General features: G+C 49.1%; 1 protein-coding gene across 1 annotated transcript; it reads left to right on the top strand.

Annotated features, from left to right (window-relative positions):
• Positions 1-3,569: 3,569 nt before the first annotated feature.
• Positions 3,570-15,792, top strand: EIF3D (eukaryotic translation initiation factor 3 subunit D; the record flags this gene model as incomplete). Its single annotated transcript, XM_079714897.1, has 14 exons — positions 3,570-3,692; positions 4,002-4,047; positions 4,921-5,057; positions 6,113-6,198; positions 6,742-6,814; positions 7,772-7,884; positions 9,059-9,191; positions 9,710-9,857; positions 10,628-10,758; positions 11,492-11,577; positions 11,671-11,800; positions 14,567-14,709; positions 14,906-15,189; positions 15,634-15,792. 14 exons carry the CDS (start codon positions 3,570-3,572, stop codon positions 15,645-15,647), a joined length of 1,647 nt encoding a protein of 548 aa, XP_079571023.1. The 3' UTR covers positions 15,648-15,792.
• Between the last annotated feature and the right edge of the window lie 4,340 nt (positions 15,793-20,132).

Genomic DNA, 20,132 nt, shown 5'->3' with positions numbered 1-20,132 from the left:
TCTCCAATTTACAGATAAGGAAACTGAGGTCCAGGGAGGTGAAGGCTACACAGCTAGAAAGTGGCAGAGCCAAGAATAGATATCAGATCTAACAGCAGATGTATTTCCCAATAAAGGAGACACGCTGGGAGACTAAAAAGGAAACCTGAGGCCAGGTAGAAAAGAATCTGAGGTTTGAACAAAAATCGCGCGCTCAGATTCTCTTTTGATGTTTTGAAATTCCCCAGTAAGACTCCAGGACAAAGTCCGTAAGCTGGGTTTCGAAAAGGACAGCACAGTTGCCATCCATCGTAGACAGGTGCTTCCTGGTCGCCACTTCAGAATCACAGCTGCTCATTAAAATGCAGATTCTGGGCTCCAGCTAAGACATGCTGGCATAACAATCTATGGAAGGGAGACCCGGAATCTGCATTTTTCAAATTAGCGCCCCAGAAATCTCTGTCAAATAATAAAGTTTGAGAACTGTGGAGGTATGGTTTGAACCCTGGCAGCCACCCACTACACTAGTAGTCTGATCTACGCAGGTCACTTTGCACCTCCTGGCCTCAGTTTCCGAAACTGTGAAAGAACAGAGCGTCCCGCCTGAGACACTCGACTTTCCCCTAGCAGTGAGAATCGAACAACACGATCGCTTAAAGAAGGCAGGAGCCGCGGGGCACTGTGGGATACAGAGGTGCCGAAGCGGCCCGCACGGCATTGTGGGACACAGGGGGGCTGTTAGGCACTCTCGGCCTCCAGCTTCGACTGCAGGGCCGCCTCGTTTCAAGAAACTTGAAAACCCTCTCGGAGCGTCGCCGGGTGTCCCATGACGTAACTGTAAACATCCTCCGGTGTCTTGCAGGCTAATCACAACAGCTCGAAAAGAACAGTGACGAACTTCCGGGTTGCCTTTGCTTTACGACTCGTGCGTTCTGCCGCCGAACCGGAAGGAAGCTGGGGAGCAGTTTACGACAGCGCCGGTCGTGTTTACGGCGCCGGCCGCTGCGCGCGCGTCTTTCTTCTTTTCCCAGTTCCTCGGTCCACAAGTGGTGGTGCGGTCTCCGGCCTGGACAATCTCTCGCCATCGGGCCCGGCTAAGGCCGTTGCAGGTAAGCAGTGTGTTTCGTAGGGTTCCGCGGACCTCCGGAGCCGAGTTGGGCGGCTCCTGCCCTTTGGGGGCCTACCGGAAGAAACCCCCGTACACCCCCACCTGCCTCCGCGGGGCGGGGCAGGACTCTGCCTTCGGGGTCGGTCCCAGGTCCGACCCAGTGCGGGGCAGAGCCTTCTGGCTGAGGTCTCTGGCCCTAGACTCCGTTTAGCGGCCACGGGCTGGGCGAATGTGATCATGTCACTTAACCCAGCTGGGTCTCAGTGTCTTTTTAAAGCGGCCCACGGCTCCCTGAACTGCTATGAGAGAGGTATTGGGGGTGCCAAGCTGAGCGGTGTTCGGCCCTCTCTGAGGAGTTCACGGTCCAGATGTTTTCCTTCCCTTTCCTGTGAAACTGGAGGGCAGGATGGAGTTGATTGATCTCTGATCTGAAATTCTCTAACCCCCAGGAATTGATGGAGAACGACCTGCAGTGGCTGCCATAACATACCCAGTACCGTGGCCTGCCAGCCGGAAGGCCCCTTCTGACTGCCCTTTTGGTGCCTCCTCATCCTACCCCTGTAGCCAGTACAGCTGTCACTCCGTTTTAACTGAAAAGCTTAGTTTCTCCAAGTGTGTTTGGAGATATCTTACTGTGTTATCAGTAGGGGCTGAAACCCCAGATCTTTTCAGGCCGCTGCCCAGCTTATAAAATAATAGGAAGAGTGTTGGACTTACGGCAGACGACCCTAGAAACCAAATCTATTTTGAAATGATGGGCAAGTCAACTGCTTGATTTGGCTGAACTGCACATTTTTATCTCTAAAATGGGGGCGGGGGTGGGAGGGTTAGTGGTGTTGCATCTGACATGACACGTGTAGGAGCCTGATAAGTATTTAATGTGAATTGTTTTGAGACCACCACCGCGTCCCTCAGTCCGCTTCCTGTAGTGTAACTTAAGTTCAAGTTGGAGGATGGAGCTCCCAGGTCATTCCCTGTTGCTGTCACCCAAGTGTCCCTTGTGTAGGAAGCCTTAATCTCCCTATCATTGAACAATGAAGAGAGTTTCCTAAATTTAGTACCCTGCACTCTTTGATTGCTGTCCAGACTCCAGAAATGTTTGTGTAATGAATTTTCCCCTGGGAACTCAGCTTCTGAGCATTTTCAGGGGATTACAGTGGATGATAAATGTGTAAGTTTTTGATAGGACCTGTCAGGCGAACATCTGTCTGGAGCCCCTGGTTTTTACGCAGAGTGTGGACCCTGGAGCCAGTTTGCCTGGGTTCAAATTTTTCGTCCATTAGTGTTGTGACTTTGGGCAATTTCTTGATTTCTCTGTGCCTCAGTTTTTTTATCTGGAAAGTGGGGCTAATACTGGCCCTACCTTGGGATTGTTGGGAGGAGTTAATGAATTTATGTGTGGTAAGCACTAAGAACATGCCTGGTACTCATAATGTTTATGAACATTGGCTGTTTGGCCACTTTTATGAACTAAGGTTTCTGGTGGCCTCCTCAGCCTTCTGGCGGGCCTTTTGCCTGTCCCTGTGTCTACTTGCTCTGCATAAGGATTTTCATTGACAGAAAATCAGAAGAACAACAAAGGAAAGTTACATTTCAGGATATATTCACGGACCCTTGTTTTCTTCTCAGCACTGTGTGTAAATATATTTTTACAAGACTCAGGAGTAATTGTGCAGCGTTTTACAGTGGAATCATTTCCAAATATGTTAATTAATACATACGGCTTTCACAATGATTCTCTGATAGAAATAAAACAAGGATCTTATGTATTTTACAGATGAAGAGACTGAGGCGTAGGGATTAAATATTGTATGCCTGGTGAAGGTGAGAATGAGAACTACAACATGCTTATTACACTTGAAAAAAAGTTACTACGTTTCATCAAATATGTGAGATACCACTCATTTCAAGAAGCACAATTATTTCATGTAACACCAAGAAAGAAAAACTGCCAATTATGATATGACACCCCATCAAGCAGAAGGTGCAGACTCATTTCAGAGGTGGTACAGCGGAAAAAAAACCCAATGAAATATGATACATCAGTTTTGTTAGCAGTCTTCTGAGTTTTAAGTATTCACAGTATTATTTACAAGAAGACATTGAATGGGGAGTAGCTCAACAGTTGAGAGTTCCGTTTTGCATTTTTTTTTTTTTTTTTTTTTTGCGGTACGCGGGCCTCTCGCTGTTATGGCCTCTCCTGCTGTGGAGCACAGGCTCCGGACGCGCAGGCCCAGTGACCACGGCTCACGGGCCCAGCTGCTCCGCGGCATGTGGGATCTTCCCGGACCGGGGCACGAACCTGTGTCCCCTGCGTCGGCAGGCGGACTCTCAACCACTGCGCCACCAGGGAAGCCCTGTTCTGCATTTTTAATTTTGTCATTCATGTCTTAGCTTACCTCAAGTGGAAGGCTTTTTTTCTAGTTTGAGGCTTTTCTTCATGGAGCTACTTATATTATTTGTATTTTTAAGGTTTTAGAAGATGGCAAAGTTCATGACACCCGTGATCCAGGACAACCCCTCAGGCTGGGGTCCCTGTGCGGTTCCCGAGCAGTTTCGGGATATGCCCTACCAGCCATTCAGCAAAGGAGATCGGCTAGGAAAGGTACCTGCCTGTCAGCGGGGGTCTGAATCTTTTAACCTGTGGCTGCTCCTCCAAGTTTGTTTCAATTTTATTCTCTCAAAAGCATGAGGGTTATGAGTATCCATTATATAGTATATATAGTATCCATTATATAGTATCCATCTGGATACTTCCAGTGGTCATAGGAGAGCTGGGCTCTTAAAAAGCCATCCTGAGCCAGTCCTGACACTTCCCCACCCCGTATCCTCACTTTGGGGGGGTTTCTGAGTGAACAGAAACCCACCTGGTTGACCTGTGCTCCATGTCTTCTTCCCTTGTTGCTCTTACTAGGTTGCAGACTGGACGGGAGCCACGTACCAAGATAAGAGGTACACAAGTAAGTGTTCTCCGCCTGACTGCCCGGATCAGGGCCTTGGGGGATTGTTAGTTTTTCTAGTAACCTCCACCTGAAAGCATTCTAGGATGGGAACAAAATGCTGATAATTCATAGTATTTCAGGGCATATTCTGGACTGTGGAAACAATCCACATTCTTTTTGGAAATAGCCTCAACTTAGACTGTTCATTAAAGAGGTTCGGCCTATTATAGTGGGTTTTCCCCCCCGACTTTTGGGGAACCACGGCCCCTTTTACAAATCTGGTGAACATGTTCCCATTTTTCATTTCATTGCAACTTATTGAACCTATGAGGCCAGTCAATGGATCCCAGTTTTAAAACTCCGGGTTTTAAGATCCTGATACGGTGAATTGGTTTCTTCCCTCTGTGCCAGTTGAGAGAGCTCGAAGTGGCTCCCTGGAATACTGAGTTAAGATTATCTGAGTCTGAGGTCAGCAAGAAAGTCAGTCATAGCGCATTAGCCACGTGTGCCTTGGGCACCTGATGATGACAGTGACGGTGCTTAGACCGCATACTTGCCTCTCCTGAGAGAGTAGATTTTAACTCATATTCTTACAGAATAAGGCAGAGAGTGAAATGGGCTTAAGTTCCTCAGACTCTGTCTTGACTTAGAAAGTTCTTTGGACCAGAGCTTTTCAAACTTGAATGTGCGTTTGAATCAGCTGGGGATCTTATTAAAATGCTGATTCTGATTCCGTGGGTCTGGAGTGAGGCTGTGAGTCTGTACATCTAAGATGATCCCAGCCAATGGGTCAGGTCCTGAGACCACACTTTAAATAGCAGGGCTTTAGACCACCATGTATTTGTAAAATCCGTAGGCAGTGTTGTTACATGCTGTCACCTTTGCCTCCAGATAAGTACTCCTCTCAGTTTGGAGGTGGAAGTCAGTATGCTTACTTCCATGAGGAGGATGAAACTAGTTTCCAGCTGGTGGATACAGCACGCACACAGAAGACCGCCTACCAGCGGAATCGGATGCGATTTGCACAGGTAGGCCAAGAGCCAGCAATCTGACCGTCTTGGGGCTGTCACCTGCTGCTAAAAATGCTACTGTGTAGTACTGCTGAGAGGAGAGCATGTTATTGTGGGTCTTCTAGTGAATTCCAAGTAGCTATTCAGTGACAATTGTGCTAAAATAAATGGGTACTAAGTCCAGGGATGCATTTAAATAGTTTAGCTTTCTGTTGACCAGTAACAAGGACATCTGTGCTAAGGATGGATGTTAGCGCAGGATTAACAAGGTGATCTGTGTCTGTTGCCTCACTTAATTGCTGTGTCCAGGATTTATTAAGTAGATCGTCCAGTTGGGCTGCATCTTCTTACATAAAGAGGCAAACACAACAACTCTAATAAGAGCCAGTAAACCTACTTCAATAAAAACTGCGTGTGGATATAAATCTAAGCTAATTCCAAGTACAAACATACCTCATTTTATTGTGCTTTGCAGATTTTTTTTTTTTTTTTTTTTTTTTTTTTTTTTTTTTTTACAAATTGAAGGTTTGTGGCAACCCTGAATTGAGCAAGTCTTTTGGCACCTTTTTTTCCAACAGCATTTGGCTCACTTCATGTCTCTGTCACATTTAAGTAATTCTCACCATATTTCAAACTTTTTCTTTATTATTACATTTGTTATGGTGATCTGTGATCCGTGATGGCTCATGTTACTACTCACTGAAGGCTCAGATGGTGGTTAACGTTTTTCAGCAATAAAGTGTTTTTATAATTAAGGTGTATACATTGGTTTTTTTAGAAATAGTGGTATCGCACACTAGTCTACAGTGTAGTGTAAACTATATGTATAGCATAACTTTTATATGCACTGGTAAAGCAAAAAATTTGTGTGACCCGCTTTATTGTGATACTTTATTGTGGAGGTCTGGAACCAAACCCAAAATATCTCTGGGGTATGCCTGTGCATACTTGTAAACCCCCGGATGTTGTGGGTTTGCATCCTAAACTAATTCTAATGGCCTCCCATTAGGCACTGCCAATTGTAAGCCAGAGCTCCAAGATTTTAACCTGGATATTTTTTTCCTGCTTCCCAGCGGAACCTCCGCAGAGACAAGGATCGACGGAACATGTTGCAGTTCAACCTGCAGACCCTGCCTAAGAGCGCCAAGCAGAAGGAGAGGTGAGGTGCCCATCCTGCCAGAACAAGATACTCTTCCAGGACCGACTGCACTCTGACGGCAGGAGGCCAGAGCAGGAGAATAGTCGTCTTCCCCACCATTGCAGGAAAACCAAAAAGTCTTCCCAGGGCCAATTAAGTCACTGTCTCAGCCCTGGTGTCATTCTCGAAGAGCTGTTAACAGCAGGGAGCTTGGGCAGGAAACTGCTCACAGAGGATGTGACTACTGAAGGGAAACAAAGGCAGACAGGAAGCAGTTTAGGAGCTTACCTAGGCTCGGGTCTGCTGTGGCACAGCTCCAGGGGGCTCCATTCACGCTGGGTCCCGTGAGTCCCTGGAGCTGTGCAGGATGGTAGCCCTGCCCAAGCTGGGGCTGCCAGTGGACAGCTGGATAGATGGAGTAAAATATATGTGTAATACTGGTCAGTAGTGGGGGTGGTATGCCTCTAGCATGTCCAGTGTCTGCCCTGTTGGTCTGTTCTTTTGTTTAAGCCCCTGTTTTCCTTAAAAATCTGCACTGAAAGCACAGTTTTCCTGTCTTTCCAGAGAACGCATACGACTGCAGAAAAAATTCCAGAAACAATTTGGAGTGAGGCAGAAATGGGACCAAAAATCACAGGTAGTATATCCATGTCAGAATTCTGTCCAGGAATTTGATTTTGTTTATTTGTTTGGTTTTATAACAGCTTTATTGAGGTATAGTGCACACACTATACAATTCACCCATTTAAAGTGTACATTTCGGCGATTTGTAGTGTATTGACAGAGTGCTGCAACCGTTATTACAGTCCACGTCAGAAGGTTTTCATCACTCTAAAAAGAAGCCCAGTACCCTGTGCCAGTCAGCCCCTCTCCTTCCCAGCCCTAGGCCGCCCCTTATCTATTTTCTGTTTCCAGATTTGCCTGCCCCAGACATTTCATATAAATGAATCATAGCGGAATGATCTTTTGTGACTGGCTCCTTTCACCAAGCATCATGTTTTCAAGGCTAATCCATGTTGTAGCACATGTCAGCGCTTCATTCCTTTTTATTGCCACATTCCGTTAGATGGATAGACCACATTTTGTTTATCCGTTCACCACTGATGGGCACTGGGGCGGTTTTACTCCAGGGCATATTTTGAATGATGCCCCTGTGGGCATTCCTGTACAAGTGTGTGGGCGTGGTGAGAGTAGAAGACATGTAAGCAAGCGTGAAGGTACAACTGTGGAAGTTACATTTTGCTGGACATGGTGCTTGCTGTAGCAGCAAGAATAAATAGCTGATACCCTGAGAGAAATATAAAGGAGCTGTTACAGCTCCTGTATAAAATGTAGGAATATGGAAGAGCTGATGTTCCCAGGGTGGCATCGTTACTGAGGAGTAGAATTCCCATTTGTTTCTGAGCTCTTGTCCCTTCGGTCCTCTTCTAGATTGTAAGCTCCTAGGAGTCAGGGACGCTGCTGGAAAACAGCCAGCACGTAGTAAATGTTCTGGATGTATTTATTGAATAAAAGCCTTCGTACCGCTAACCTGCCTTTTGCTTACGTTTTGCGCTGGCTGTCATTTTTCCCCTCCGATGGTTTCCCCCAACAGAAGCCCCGAGACTCCTCAGTGGAAGTCCGCAGTGACTGGGAGGTGAAGGAGGAGATGGACTTTCCTCAGTTAATGAAGATGCGCTACTTGGAAGTGTCAGAGCCCCAGGACATGTAGGTGACGTCTTTTACTACTGTCCACCACACATCACCAGCTGGTGATGACTGTTGGCCTAAGCCCTAGTATTTCCAAAGGTGTTGCATAAGATTGACAAACGGGTTTTAAAAAGCAATGCCAAGAGGGGGAAAGCAGAAAGAAGTTTACGGATATTAAAACTTCATCTTGGGAATTCCCTGGCAGTCCAGTGGTTAGGACTCCGCACTTTCACTGCCAAGGGCACGGGTTCAATCCCTAGTCAGGGGACTAGAATCCCACTAGCTGTACGGCTCGGCCAAAAAGAAAAAAAAACTTCAGCTCTCTTTGAACTTCCTGGCATTGTGAGCAAAAGAAGAATTAAGTGGGCTTCCCTGGTGGCGCAGTGGTTGAGAATCTGCCTGCCAATGCAGGGGACACGGGTTCGAACCCTGGTCTGGGAGGATCCCACATGCCGCGGAGCAACTGGGCCCGTGAGCCACAACTACTGAGCCTGCGCGTCTGGAGCCTGTGCTCCACAACAAGAGAGGCCGTAATAGTGAGAGGCCCGCGCACCACGATGAAACGTGGCCCCTGCTCGCCTCAACTAGAGAAAGCCTTTGCACAGAAACGAAGACCCAACACAGCTATAAATAAATAAATAAATTTATAAAAAGAAGAATTAAGTTATAGAGCTCTTGTTGGCAGAAAGAAATTTGCTGTTAAACTCCAGATTTCTTTCCACTTCCTGAAATCCTGAGCAAAAGAAAAAATTAAGTTCTGTAGCTCTGAGGGCAGAAAGAGAAAGATAGCAGTCCTTCAAGAGTCACGAAGCTTTTGCTTACATTTCAAAGAGCTCCTTACATCAAAGGGCCAGTAGATCGAAATACCTTAGTGGGGAGCTGGAGCACCAGACCGGAGTCAGTGTGCCTGCTGGGGGCTCTGTAACTGCTCCTCTCCCTGTCTTGGCCTCAGCCTCCCTGTCTTTAAAATGGGGAGGCTGAGCAGAATCAGTTGTGTCCTCACTGTTCTGTGGAGCCACATCAGGAGCTGAGGGGGCAGGGCTCGGAGCAAGCACTGAGAGTCTAGTCAGAGGATGTTTTCATCTCATACTCTAGACTTTGGGATAAGACGTTGGATTCCGTGGCTTAACAGAAAAGAAGTAGGTGGTCTTCTTCCCTTTCACTTAGCGTGTGTTGCCTGCTCTCCCTTCAGCGAATGCTGCGGGGCCCTGGAATACTATGACAAAGCCTTCGACCGCATCACCACGAGGAGCGAGAAGCCGCTGCGGAGCATCAAGCGCATCTTCCACACTGTCACCACCACGGACGACCCCGTCATCCGGAAGGTGGGCGCCCCCTGCCCCGCACCTGCCCGCCCATGGGGTGTGTCAAGGCCTCAGGACAGAGATGCAGGGATGCGTGTGAATCGGTTGGGCCTCGGAAGCCCCTGTAGATAAGACTCTTCTGAATCGACTTAGGATTAGATGAAAATAAGAGCACTTTGCTGGCCAGACCATAAGTGTTGACGTTAGGTGAAGCTGGGCCCGGGTCCCAGCTCTGCCGTGCTTCCTGGCTTCACCTCTCTGAGGCCTTAGCTTTCTTACCTGTAAATTGGGGTAAATGTACTTACCACGTGCCGCTGGGGTGAGGGTGGAAGCATCGGGCAGTGCTCTCCTGGGATATAGCAGGTGCTCAGGAAGCTGCAGTTCCTTGGACCCCAGGACACAAGTTCGCTGGCTGGCTTGCTGCAGCCTTGCTTAGACAAGGGTGTGGGTGTGAACGCGCCTTACAGAGGAGTCCTCCCCCTGCTGTGAATGGCCAGTTCAACCCTGAAGTAGCCTCATCTCTCTTCTGCCCTCTGCAGCTGGCAAAAACTCAGGGGAACGTGTTTGCCACCGATGCCATTCTGGCCACACTGATGAGCTGCACCCGCTCCGTGTATTCCTGGGACATCGTCGTCCAGAGAGTCGGGTCCAAGCTCTTCTTTGACAAGAGGGACAACTCTGACTTTGGTAAGAAGCCTGTTTGGGAACAACACAGAGGTGCTTAGTGTCCTTGTTGGTTCAGAGCCACTCTCTGCTCTAGAGAATGGGTAGAAGAGGGTCTGTCTCCTCACAGGCATCAACAGCCATATCAGAATCCCACTCAGCCTTCTCTGCGACAGGGGAAAGGGACTGTCACTGCAGTCCCTCTTGGGGCATCAGCCTCCGGAGTCCTCATGGTGCCCGAATACCGTACTTCTAGTTTTTACTCATTTGAATAGCACTTTCCTGACTTCTGTCATCTCTCTACACCACCTTTCGTACATACTTAATGTTTCTCTTTAGATTGATGCCTTTTTTACTTCAGCATATTTACGAAGGAAAAAATACGTATGCATATGTCTTACACCATACGTGTGTGTATGTGCACACACGGTGAATGAAAACCAGAGAATGAAAACCACTCAAAAATGGCAGAGTGAAGCCAAACATGATTATATTGCTTCTCTTTGTTGAAGCACTAATAAAATCAAACACTCTCTTGAGGAATCCAAAAAGAAGGAAAAGGTATGGCTTTCCTCCACATGATCGTGACTGCATTTAATGTTAGTGTCTCAAGTTGCCCAGAAGCTCACCCTGCTCCTGCCCAGTGTGTCCCACACTCAGGGGACCCACGTTAGCAGATGGCGGTTCTTTGGAGGAAGGGTGTGTGTCGTTTGGATCGCCACTGCTCCCCAAGGGGCCACGCACCTCTGTGGTGACTGTTTTGTGAGTGGTTGGCTATGTCACCGCCCTTGCAGACCTCCTGACGGTGAGTGAGACAGCCAACGAGCCCCCGCAAGATGAAGGCAACTCCTTCAACTCACCCCGCAACCTGGCCATGGAAGCAACCTACATCAACCACAACTTCTCCCAGCAGTGCTTGAGGATGGTGAGGCCCTGGGAGCATCTGGGAGGCCATTTTTAGCTTGTCGACTCCAGCTGCTGTTTATTGAGCATCCGCCATGTCGTCAGCTCCGGGGTTGTGGGATTGGTTAGGATAGATGGGGTTCCCTGCCTGTCACAGAGGAGGTCCGAGCTTGGGCTTTAAGATCAGACAGCCTGACTTTGAACCCTAGATCCACCAGTTTTTAGCTTTGTGGTGCTGGGCATGTTTCTTCTCTGTAAAATTAGAATACCAATAATACTTGTTTCACTTAGATACATTGTGACCTTTTCTTCAAATATCTGTGTACAAGTGCACTCACTGTTTCGGAGCTGGGGATACAGCAACCAGCCAAAGTTGCAACCCTTCAGAAGCTTTGTTACAACAGAGGAGGAAAGATAGTAAACCCTGAGTACACATATGTTGTGACAAGTGGCTGTGTGTGCCATGGAGAAAAACAAAACAGGAGGGACGAGATTGCTATTTAAATGAGACACCTAAAGCGCGTGGGCGACAAACATAAGCACGGGGTGAACGCGAGCTGTTACATCCGTTTTGGTCCGCGGGCTGCTTGCTTGTGCTCGGAAGGGGTAAACGATGCACAGCACGTAGTGATCCCAGATCCCCCTCAGGAGCCAGGGACCCAGTCAGGGCTGTGACAAAGCAGAGGTGCAGGGTCTGGCTGATTGCCTTGGCGACAAGTTGCTGCCGTCTCGTGACACCTCTGTCATCCTTGTAGGGGAAGGAAAGATACAACTTCCCCAACCCAAACCCGTTTGTGGAGGATGACATGGATAAGAATGAGATTGCCTCTGTGGCCTACCGGTATGTCACCTCCCTGGTGCCCGTGCCCTATGTGGGTGGTGCGTCTGAAATCCAGGGTCTCAGCTGACCTTAAGAGTTCCTCCTTCCTTGCAGTTACCGCAGGTGGAAGCTCGGAGACGACATTGACCTCATCGTCCGCTGTGAGCACGACGGCGTCATGACTGGCGCCAACGGGGAGGTGTCGTTCATCAACATCAAGACCCTCAACGAGTGGGACTCCAGGGTGAGCACCATCCTGTGTCTCTCTTCCCCTCCCCTCACTCAGAGAGCTACCGAGATTTTTTTTGTCTTCTGAGTTTTTCCCCTACTTACTTACTGAGAAAGAGATCGTGTGTGTGAGGTAATTACCTTCTTCCAGTGCTTTCTGTCCCTCTGTTCCATTCCCACCTCCTGTTGATTTCTGCTCTCTGCAAGCGTGATTTTGATCTTTCCTGTGAGCCGGGCTGGCAGGTTTCCTGTAAGCCGCGCAGCTCTTCTTTTTGACCTGTTCTTTTGCTTACTGCAGCCCCTACCTGGTCTTCAACCTTCAGATGCCCTTTTTCCAACTCCTTCACTTCCCGAAGTCAGAGATTCTCAGATAAGCCCAGATTTGGCTCTTCAGGGGGCATCTTGAAAGAGTCATGTGTCCTTCGCTTTTCCTCCTCTTTCTGTTCTCTCTCAGGCTGCTGCGCCATGATTATTGGGCTGTCATCCTTTCTGAAAGTACCTGGGCTACGTGCCTGAATTTGAAATGGGTGGCAGAGCTCCTCGGTGCTGCTGTGTAGAATAAAGGATTCTTGGTGCAAGGACAGGAAGGCGGGGCCTGTGTTGAACGAGGGTCCAGTGAGATGGAGTTTGGGGGCCGTTTGTGCTCTGCTTTCATTAGAGCCAAGGGATTCGCATTCCAGGCTGCTGAGTCTCACCCCCAGATGCTCCTCAGCCTCCATCACCTGCTGAGAGCACACCAGAAGGTTTGCTGCGAACTTAGCTCTGGGCCAGTGGCCTTTTCTTAGACTTTACACCATGCCCTCCCTGTAGCATTTGGTGTCTTTATATTTGTATGGCTGTGCCCTCTGTGTTAGTACCTTAATCTAGTCTTACACGTTTCTCAGCTTCCTTCACGTGTTTCCTTTGCTGGTTCCCCTCGTTTTTGACCCCCAGTGGAGCCTTCTCTTAGGGTCAGTCCCCTTTGCAAGTCATTTTGCCATAATCACTTCTTTATATAGCATGTATTCATCTTCTTTGGCTCCATAACAAAGTAACAAACTTGGAGGCTTAAAATGACATCCATTAGCTCATAGTTTGGTAGGTCAGAAGTCTAGCATCGTGTGGCTTGGTTCTCTGCTCAGAATATCCAAGAACTAAAGTTAAGGTTTCAGCAGAACTGAGTTCTCAGCTAGAGTTTCTGGAAGAAAATCCACTTCCAAGCTCGTTCTAGTTGGCAGAATTCAGTTCCTTGCAGATTGAGGTCAGATTGAGGCCCCCGGTTCTCTTGCCAGATGTCAGCTGGGGCCGCTCAGCTCCTAGAGGCCACCCACATTTCTTTCCATGTGGTCCCCTCCACCTTCAAACCAGCAACAACATCAGATTCTTTTCGTGCTTGAAATCTCTGGCTTCCTCTGTGTCCGACCTCTACACCCAGATTTAAGAGGCTCGCATGGTTAGGTGAGGCCCACCCAGATGGTCTTTCTGTCTTAAGGGACCTTAACTCCATCTGCAGAATCCCTTTTGACATGAGATGGCATGATCGTGGGTACTTCATCATCCTCACACGTTCCATCCAGACTCCATGGTAGCAGATGCTGCAAGAGCGGGGTCACCAAGGGTCATCTTAGAACTCCGCCTACCCCGAGCCTCAGCCTTGAACTCTAAAAAGGATTCCCGAAATCTATTCTGACTCCCATTCTGTTGTTGGTTTTTTTCTTTTTTCTAAAATACCTTGTTCTTCCAGTGGCCTTGTTTGTCGTTCCCTCTGGCTTGGCCGTCCGTCAGCTTTGTCTCCTGCTCTCTTCGGCTCAGAGCCTCAAACATCTCCTCCTTTGCACTCTTGAATTCTGCTGTCAGGTGCAGTCTGTCTTCTTGCTCAGCTCTGGCTCTCGCTGACATCCTCCCCCTAGTTTAGGGCCCTCCTCTCCGTGGTGCCTGTTATTAGCTGACGTCCCTAACTCGCTCCTCCCTCCCTTCAGTATCTCTGCCAGTTAACTGTCCGAAACACTGCTTCCTTGAGGAAAGGCCCTTAAAATGCCACAGCAAACTCACAAGGCTGCTGCAGGATAGTTTTAATTTTTGAAGAAAGCCCAGAGACATCTGTCAGAATACTGCCCCTAAGTGGTTTGGACCTAACTACTTAATAAAAGGAACTCTTTAGTATTTCTTCTGGCCTAGAGTTGCCAGGAACCAAGAAAGTTTAGGAGTCTCTGCCGTGTGCCCTTCAGCCGGTCACTTCACTCTGAGGCCAGGTTCCCACATCTGCAGAAGAGGTGGTTGGAGAAGGTGGTCTCCGGGGTCTCTCTGCTTTTTGTCTGTCTCTGTGTGTGTGCACAGTGCCAGACCCTGACCTCGCTCTCTGTGGGCCTCCACGCCCACCGGGGCTAAACCGGCCCGTCTCTCCCTGCATCCCTCTCAGATCACTCCACCTCCAGCTTCTGCCAATATCCTCCATGGGGGAGCTGCCAGGCTCCCATGCAAAACCTTCCTCTCCGCACAGCATGTGATAAACATGTGCCCTCACCACTTGTGTGGCACTTGTTTTTTTAACTTGTGCGCGTGCGTGTCCTGGTCTGGATGAGCTCTTGTGAAGGGAGGAGTCGCGCTCTGTTGAGCACCTGCTGCGCAAGGGACGGACCGAGGCCCTGCCTCTTAAAAGCTAAGTCCGACCCCTGCTTTACCTGTGGGCTTGCCCCTCCCCAGTCAGGCCCCCTAAGGAGTTTCTTCTCTGCCAGAAGTGGCAGCAGGCCGTGGGCAGTGGGAGCCCGCCTTGGCCCCTGTAACCGGGGCTCCCCTCCTGCAGCACTGTAATGGCGTTGACTGGCGTCAGAAGCTGGATTCTCAGCGAGGGGCCGTCATTGCCACCGAGCTGAAGAACAACAGCTACAAGTTGGCCCGCTGGACCTGCTGTGCTTTGCTGGCCGGATCCGAGTACCTCAAGCTTGGGTGAGATTCCTGTCTGGGAGCTCATCTTTGGAAGGGGGGGTCTGCAGGTTGGGAGACGAGGGCTGGCCTTTTCTCCTTTTTCTTGGGACAAGCATCAGGCCAGGTGTCACCATTTAAATGATACTCGACCCCAGGCGTCGCTGTGTCTCTGTGCCCGCCTGCCCCCCCCGCATAATACTCCTCTTCCCCTCGATAGTTACGTGTCCCGGTACCACGTGAAAGACTCCTCACGCCACGTCATCCTGGGCACCCAGCAGTTCAAGCCCAATGAGTTTGCCAGCCAGATCAACCTGAGCGTGGAGAACGCCTGGGGCATCCTGCGCTGCGTCATCGACATCTGCATGAAGCTGGAGGAGGGCAAGTACCTCATCCTCAAGGACCCCAACAAGCAGGTCATCCGCGTCTATAGCCTGCCCGACGGCACCTTCAGCTCGGATGAGGACGACGAGGAGGAGGAGGAGGAAGAAGAGGAAGAAGAAGGTTTGTAGCAAGCCTCCCTCCGAAGTCTGGAGTGAGCGTGTGCCGGCTGGGGCCCAAGCTCTGTATGCACGGCCCTCTCTAACCTCGATGGAAACCTCTGGGAATTCCCTGAGATGTCACTTGGAGTAGCATTCAGTCTGGCTCCAGAAGCTGCTTCCAGAGCCTTTAGATCACAAGACGGGGTCAGGGAGGAGAGTGGTCTTTTAGAGGCTAGGGCAAGGAAGAAGCATCTAGAGGAAGGCACTGGAAGTCCCTGATGTTAGCCAGTGGTCTGAGGGAGGAAAGATGCTCCAGGTGAGTTACATGGGCTTTAACCTTTCTCTCACCTGCTTCACCAGTGGGTGACTGAAGGAAATGTGAGGATCTGAAAGGTTTCACTTTTGAGTGGAGGTGTTGAAAATCATAAGCAACTCACCAGTTTGACGTGGCTTTTGTATCTTTCAGAGGAAGAAACTTAAACCAGACAGTGATGTGGAGCTGGATTCTGTGATTCTGCCGAGCCTAGGAGGGCCTTGGATACCTGGTGGAATGTTTGTCTGATTGTTGCTCTCTGCAGCTTGACAGTTGGAGTAAAGTATAAGTCTGTCTAGTCTCTTACCTTCATCGCGTGCCTATGTTATGATTGACAGCCCTTCTTCTCCGAGTAGCCCTTGGGAGAGGGAGGGTGAGATACAGCAGAGTCTCTCTGGAGTTGATAATCTGGGTTCCAGCCTTTGTTCTTGAGCATTAGTAGTTGTACATTCCTGTTAGGAGGTGAATGCCCTGAATTTTTTTGTTCTTGGAACCCCTTGAAATTATCCTTTCCTGGGGAGTGTTGTCCATTGTGAGTTCCCCGTAGGAAGTCCATTTCCACAAGCACGAGTGCCTGCTGGCTGCATGCCAGCCCCAGCTGCTGCCTTCAGAGACACACATCACTGGTGAAACATGAAGCAGGGCAGTCTTTGAAGGTTGAGGTGGGGTGGCTGCAGGTGCAGGAGACTGCCTCGGAAGATTCTGATGGATGTTCCACTGTGTGGTGATCGTAATGGTTCGTAAATTGTTTTCAAGTTTGCCGCGGGCTGGTGACGGGATCTCAAGCTGGCACCCTCAAAGAACTGTGTCATGAACAAATCAGAGCTACAGATGTTTAGTACTTGTAAACTTTTTATAAACGGACAGTGTTCTGTCCAATGTACAGAACACTATGAAGTAATATACGGTGCCACATGTCATACTGCATGTTCTATAAATATCTCATCGGACCCTGACACAGAACTGTAATGCTGGTGGAAGTCATACCATTATACAGATGAGAAAACTGGCTCAGCTTTTGGGTAACGGTCCTAAAGTTAACAATTTTAATCAAAATAATTGAGCCTCAGAAAGCAAGCAAAAACTTACTGGACTGTGTTGTCAGAGTTACTAGGAAAATAGAGCATAAGATGTGCTTCTTGGGGACCTTTCACTGTAGGTGGAGCGTTACAAAATTCACTTTAAAGTAGTGTGACAAGTGTCATGGGGTTTCAAGTTCGGGCTGGTACTCCCCGAGCTGCTTCCTGCAGACCCATGATGCAACCCAGAAGGATTAGCTGGAGCAAGTGGGCAGGTGGAAGTTAATTTCAGTCTCATTCTCTAAAAACATCTTATATCAGCCTCCACATGCCTCATGTCTTTCATCTATCCCCTACTTCCATCTGGTCTTGCTTGGGGCCACCAAGTTGACTGCTGTAAATAGTCCTGACTCTAAACTTTCAATCGCATCCTGTGGCCTACAATCCAGGCTCAGCCTAGTCTGAAGGCCCTGCCGTATTTTATCAGTCCTAATTTCCCAGTACAAAATACAACCGGCAGCTATTTTAAGTAATTAATTGCCGACACCCATTCTCATAATCTTCACAACTATTAAGTAGACCTCCCTAACTTCATTTTTGGTCTGTCTGGTTTCAATGTTTATTCAACAAATTATTAAGGGCCTCCTGTATGTCAGATGCTGATGGAAGCTGTGAGGTCACTATAGTGAATAAGATCATTTCTGCTCTAATGGAGCTTTTCTCTGATGCTAATATAGGCTAGGGAAAAAATAGATAAATGGCATTCCTTAGGGTTAGGGGGTACTTAGGTCTGAGAGCTCAAGGAAGACTTTTCTAGAGAAGTCCCAGTGATGATTTTTAATGAGAAGAAGCTCCAGCCATGCAAAGCTGGAAGATCACAGGGTTTTTCCACACTAGGCACGGCTGCCTTCCCACCAGAACCCTCAGCCCCATCTCACAGGACTACTTTAACACCCCTTGAGGTTTCCTATACTTGGGCTGTGTTCTACCCATGTAAATCTCATGCAGGATCCACATCCCACCTCTGGAAAGCCAGCCCTGGTCATCCAGTTCACTTGAATGGCAGTTCAGGGTCATCCTGTCATCCTCCATGTTGCCTCCACTTTGGCCACCGTTGCTGGGCATGAGCAGTGGATTTGTGTTTAAGTGTTTTTACACTGAACTGTCGAAGGCCACTTTGTTTACATTACCAATGATGAAATAAAAATTCACATTTTAAGGCAAGACAAGAAAAATTTCAACATAAAACCTTTTCTCTGTCTTTCAACCTTCTCCCTCCCCTCTAGTGTGCATTGTGCATCCACATTATGCATTAACCAAATCTCCCCTATGGCAGAAATGCCTGCTCAACCATAAAGATCAATTTTTTTTCTGGTGCCAGCAATTCCTTGGAAGAAAACATTCATTTCTCAATCCTGTAAGGGGTCACAGTGACCCTCCACTCGCCCTGTAGTTGCAGACATCTTTGGTGAATTTTATGTACAATGCCAATATGCCATTTCCCTTAAAAGACAGTGATGGGGGCAGAACAGGCTGGTCAGGTGACCTAGGGCGATAACGGCCTGCACCTAATGAAAGTTCTTAGCTTAAATACTTACTTATGACCGTATTAATATTGCTAGCTATATTACACATATTCTGCCTATTTTATAAGGGTGTTGTTTCTTGCACAAATGTGTGACAGAGCCTCCGATAAAAATGATGACTAGGCAACTTGAAACAATTACAAACATAAAATTCTATAAGATCAATGATTGTAATAGTCTAACTCTAGATATGGGAAGAAACAACAGGCAGGAACCATTTCCTGAACCATAATAGACTAGTAAGACAGGTGGTCCAGAGGCTTTTGGCTACTGTTAACAGGGCCTAGTCCAGCAACAGCACATGGAGTGGCCTATCAGTAAATTTTGCATGGCCTGGGAATGAGCATTCCTAGCACCATGTGACAAATCAGTCACAGAATGCCTCCCAAACCTTGGTCGAAATTAAGACTGAAAGGGAAGCAATTGTAAAATAAAGAATGTAAGCTACCGCCCAGTTCTACAAGAATCAAGTCATTAGCCACTGCAGTTGCTGACCTACAACATACCCTGAAGGAATTGAGGATGAGGATTGGGACGAGGCGCTTTTTGCTCTAAAAGTGGCAGAACCAGCCTTCAGACAGACATTTTCAAGAGAAAATCTGAACCCAGTTTCTTGCGTTTTCCAGTACTTAAGAGAACTAAAACCATTAACTAAGCTGTTAATTCTTTGTGAACAGCAGCAACCTTCTACCAAGATGTGTGCTTGATTGCACATACCCCTTCATCAAAACCACATATATGCTGGCCTCCCCTACCGCTTCGTTACAGTTCTCGAGCTTTCTGGAAGAGCTCATAATTTGGAGTATAAATGGGGGGTTTCAATGTCACACTCCACTTAACTGTGTGATTTTAAGCAAATCACCCCTAAATTTCATTTGGCCAGTCAGCTATTTACATTATATTGGAAACAATCCCGGGCCTCCTTCTGGTGGAAGATCCAGTCAGTCCTGTTTCTTAGTAAACTATAGACTGAATCATTGTAGCGAACACCAGTTAATTTGTTTATCCGTCCTGGCTTCATCAACCTGGTTTCCGGTCCCAAAGTACTGAGTACCCAACTAGTCTTTGGCTACAGTAATGGAGTGTAACAGCTGCGATTATCTCCAAAAGTCGTCTGCTCCCGTGCCTCCCTTACACGTGGAAAGACACAGCTTTAAAGAGCCCCAAGCCACTTGTCAGATTTGATCTTCAGTCGGGCCACCACCTGCCAGGGCGCGCCGGCCGGCGGAGAAGCACGTGCGCGGCTCTCGCGAGCGACCCGGAGCCCAGAACCCGACAGCCCAGCCCCGCATGACGCGCGCCGCCACGTGACCCCGCCCCCTGCCATTGGCGGGGCGGGGCGGGGCGGGGCCGCCGCGGTGGCGCGGGCAGGCCGAGCGCGGCCTGACTTGGCTGCGGGCTGTCTACGGAGCGGCTGGGAGGTTCGAGCTCTGTGCTGGGGGTGGACTGGCGGGCCGGGGAGGCGGGGGCTGCGGGCGTGGGCACCGCGCACGCGTGGGGAGCGGCTCCCGGATTCAGCGCGCCCGAAGGAGGGTGGCCTCGCGCCGCTCCGCGGGCAGGTGTGCTGGGGCTTCCCTGTCACGTGACCGAAGAGACCCGGGTGTGGGACGGGGGCCGGCAGACCACACCTCCTTCAGGCTGGAGGCCGGAGCGCGGGGGCGTGGCCAAAAAAGACGTGACCCTCGAGGGTCTGGCCTTGGGAGGCCCTAGACGGGTGTTGGGCATCCCTGGAATTAGGGGAAATTGGAGAAAACACCCAGCCTCTTATTACCATGGCAATAAGGAGTCTGGCGCCCTTGGGAACTAAGGTCCTGAGGGAGATGGAGGGGCTCGGGACTCCTGTGGGGAGCCCAGATCCGAGCTTGAAAAGATGGAGTCGGGGCAAATGAGTTCAGAGGTCCTTGGGTTCTGATCCTGGCTGCGCCCCAAGTCGCAGTGAGCGCTCCGGCAAGTCCCTGCCTTTCTGGGCCCCCAGTTCCTGGCTCACGTCCCCGGGCCTCGAGGGGCCTTCGTGGTCCGAGGCCTCACCTCTCTGGTCTGCCGTAGG

Source organism: Hyperoodon ampullatus (genome assembly GCF_949752795.1).
Source record: "Hyperoodon ampullatus genome assembly, chromosome: 11".
In the NCBI taxonomy this organism is placed as follows: Eukaryota; Metazoa; Chordata; class Mammalia; order Artiodactyla; family Ziphiidae; genus Hyperoodon; species Hyperoodon ampullatus.
Note: the sequence above shows the minus strand (reverse complement) of the source record. Positions and strands in the feature narration are given on the sequence as shown.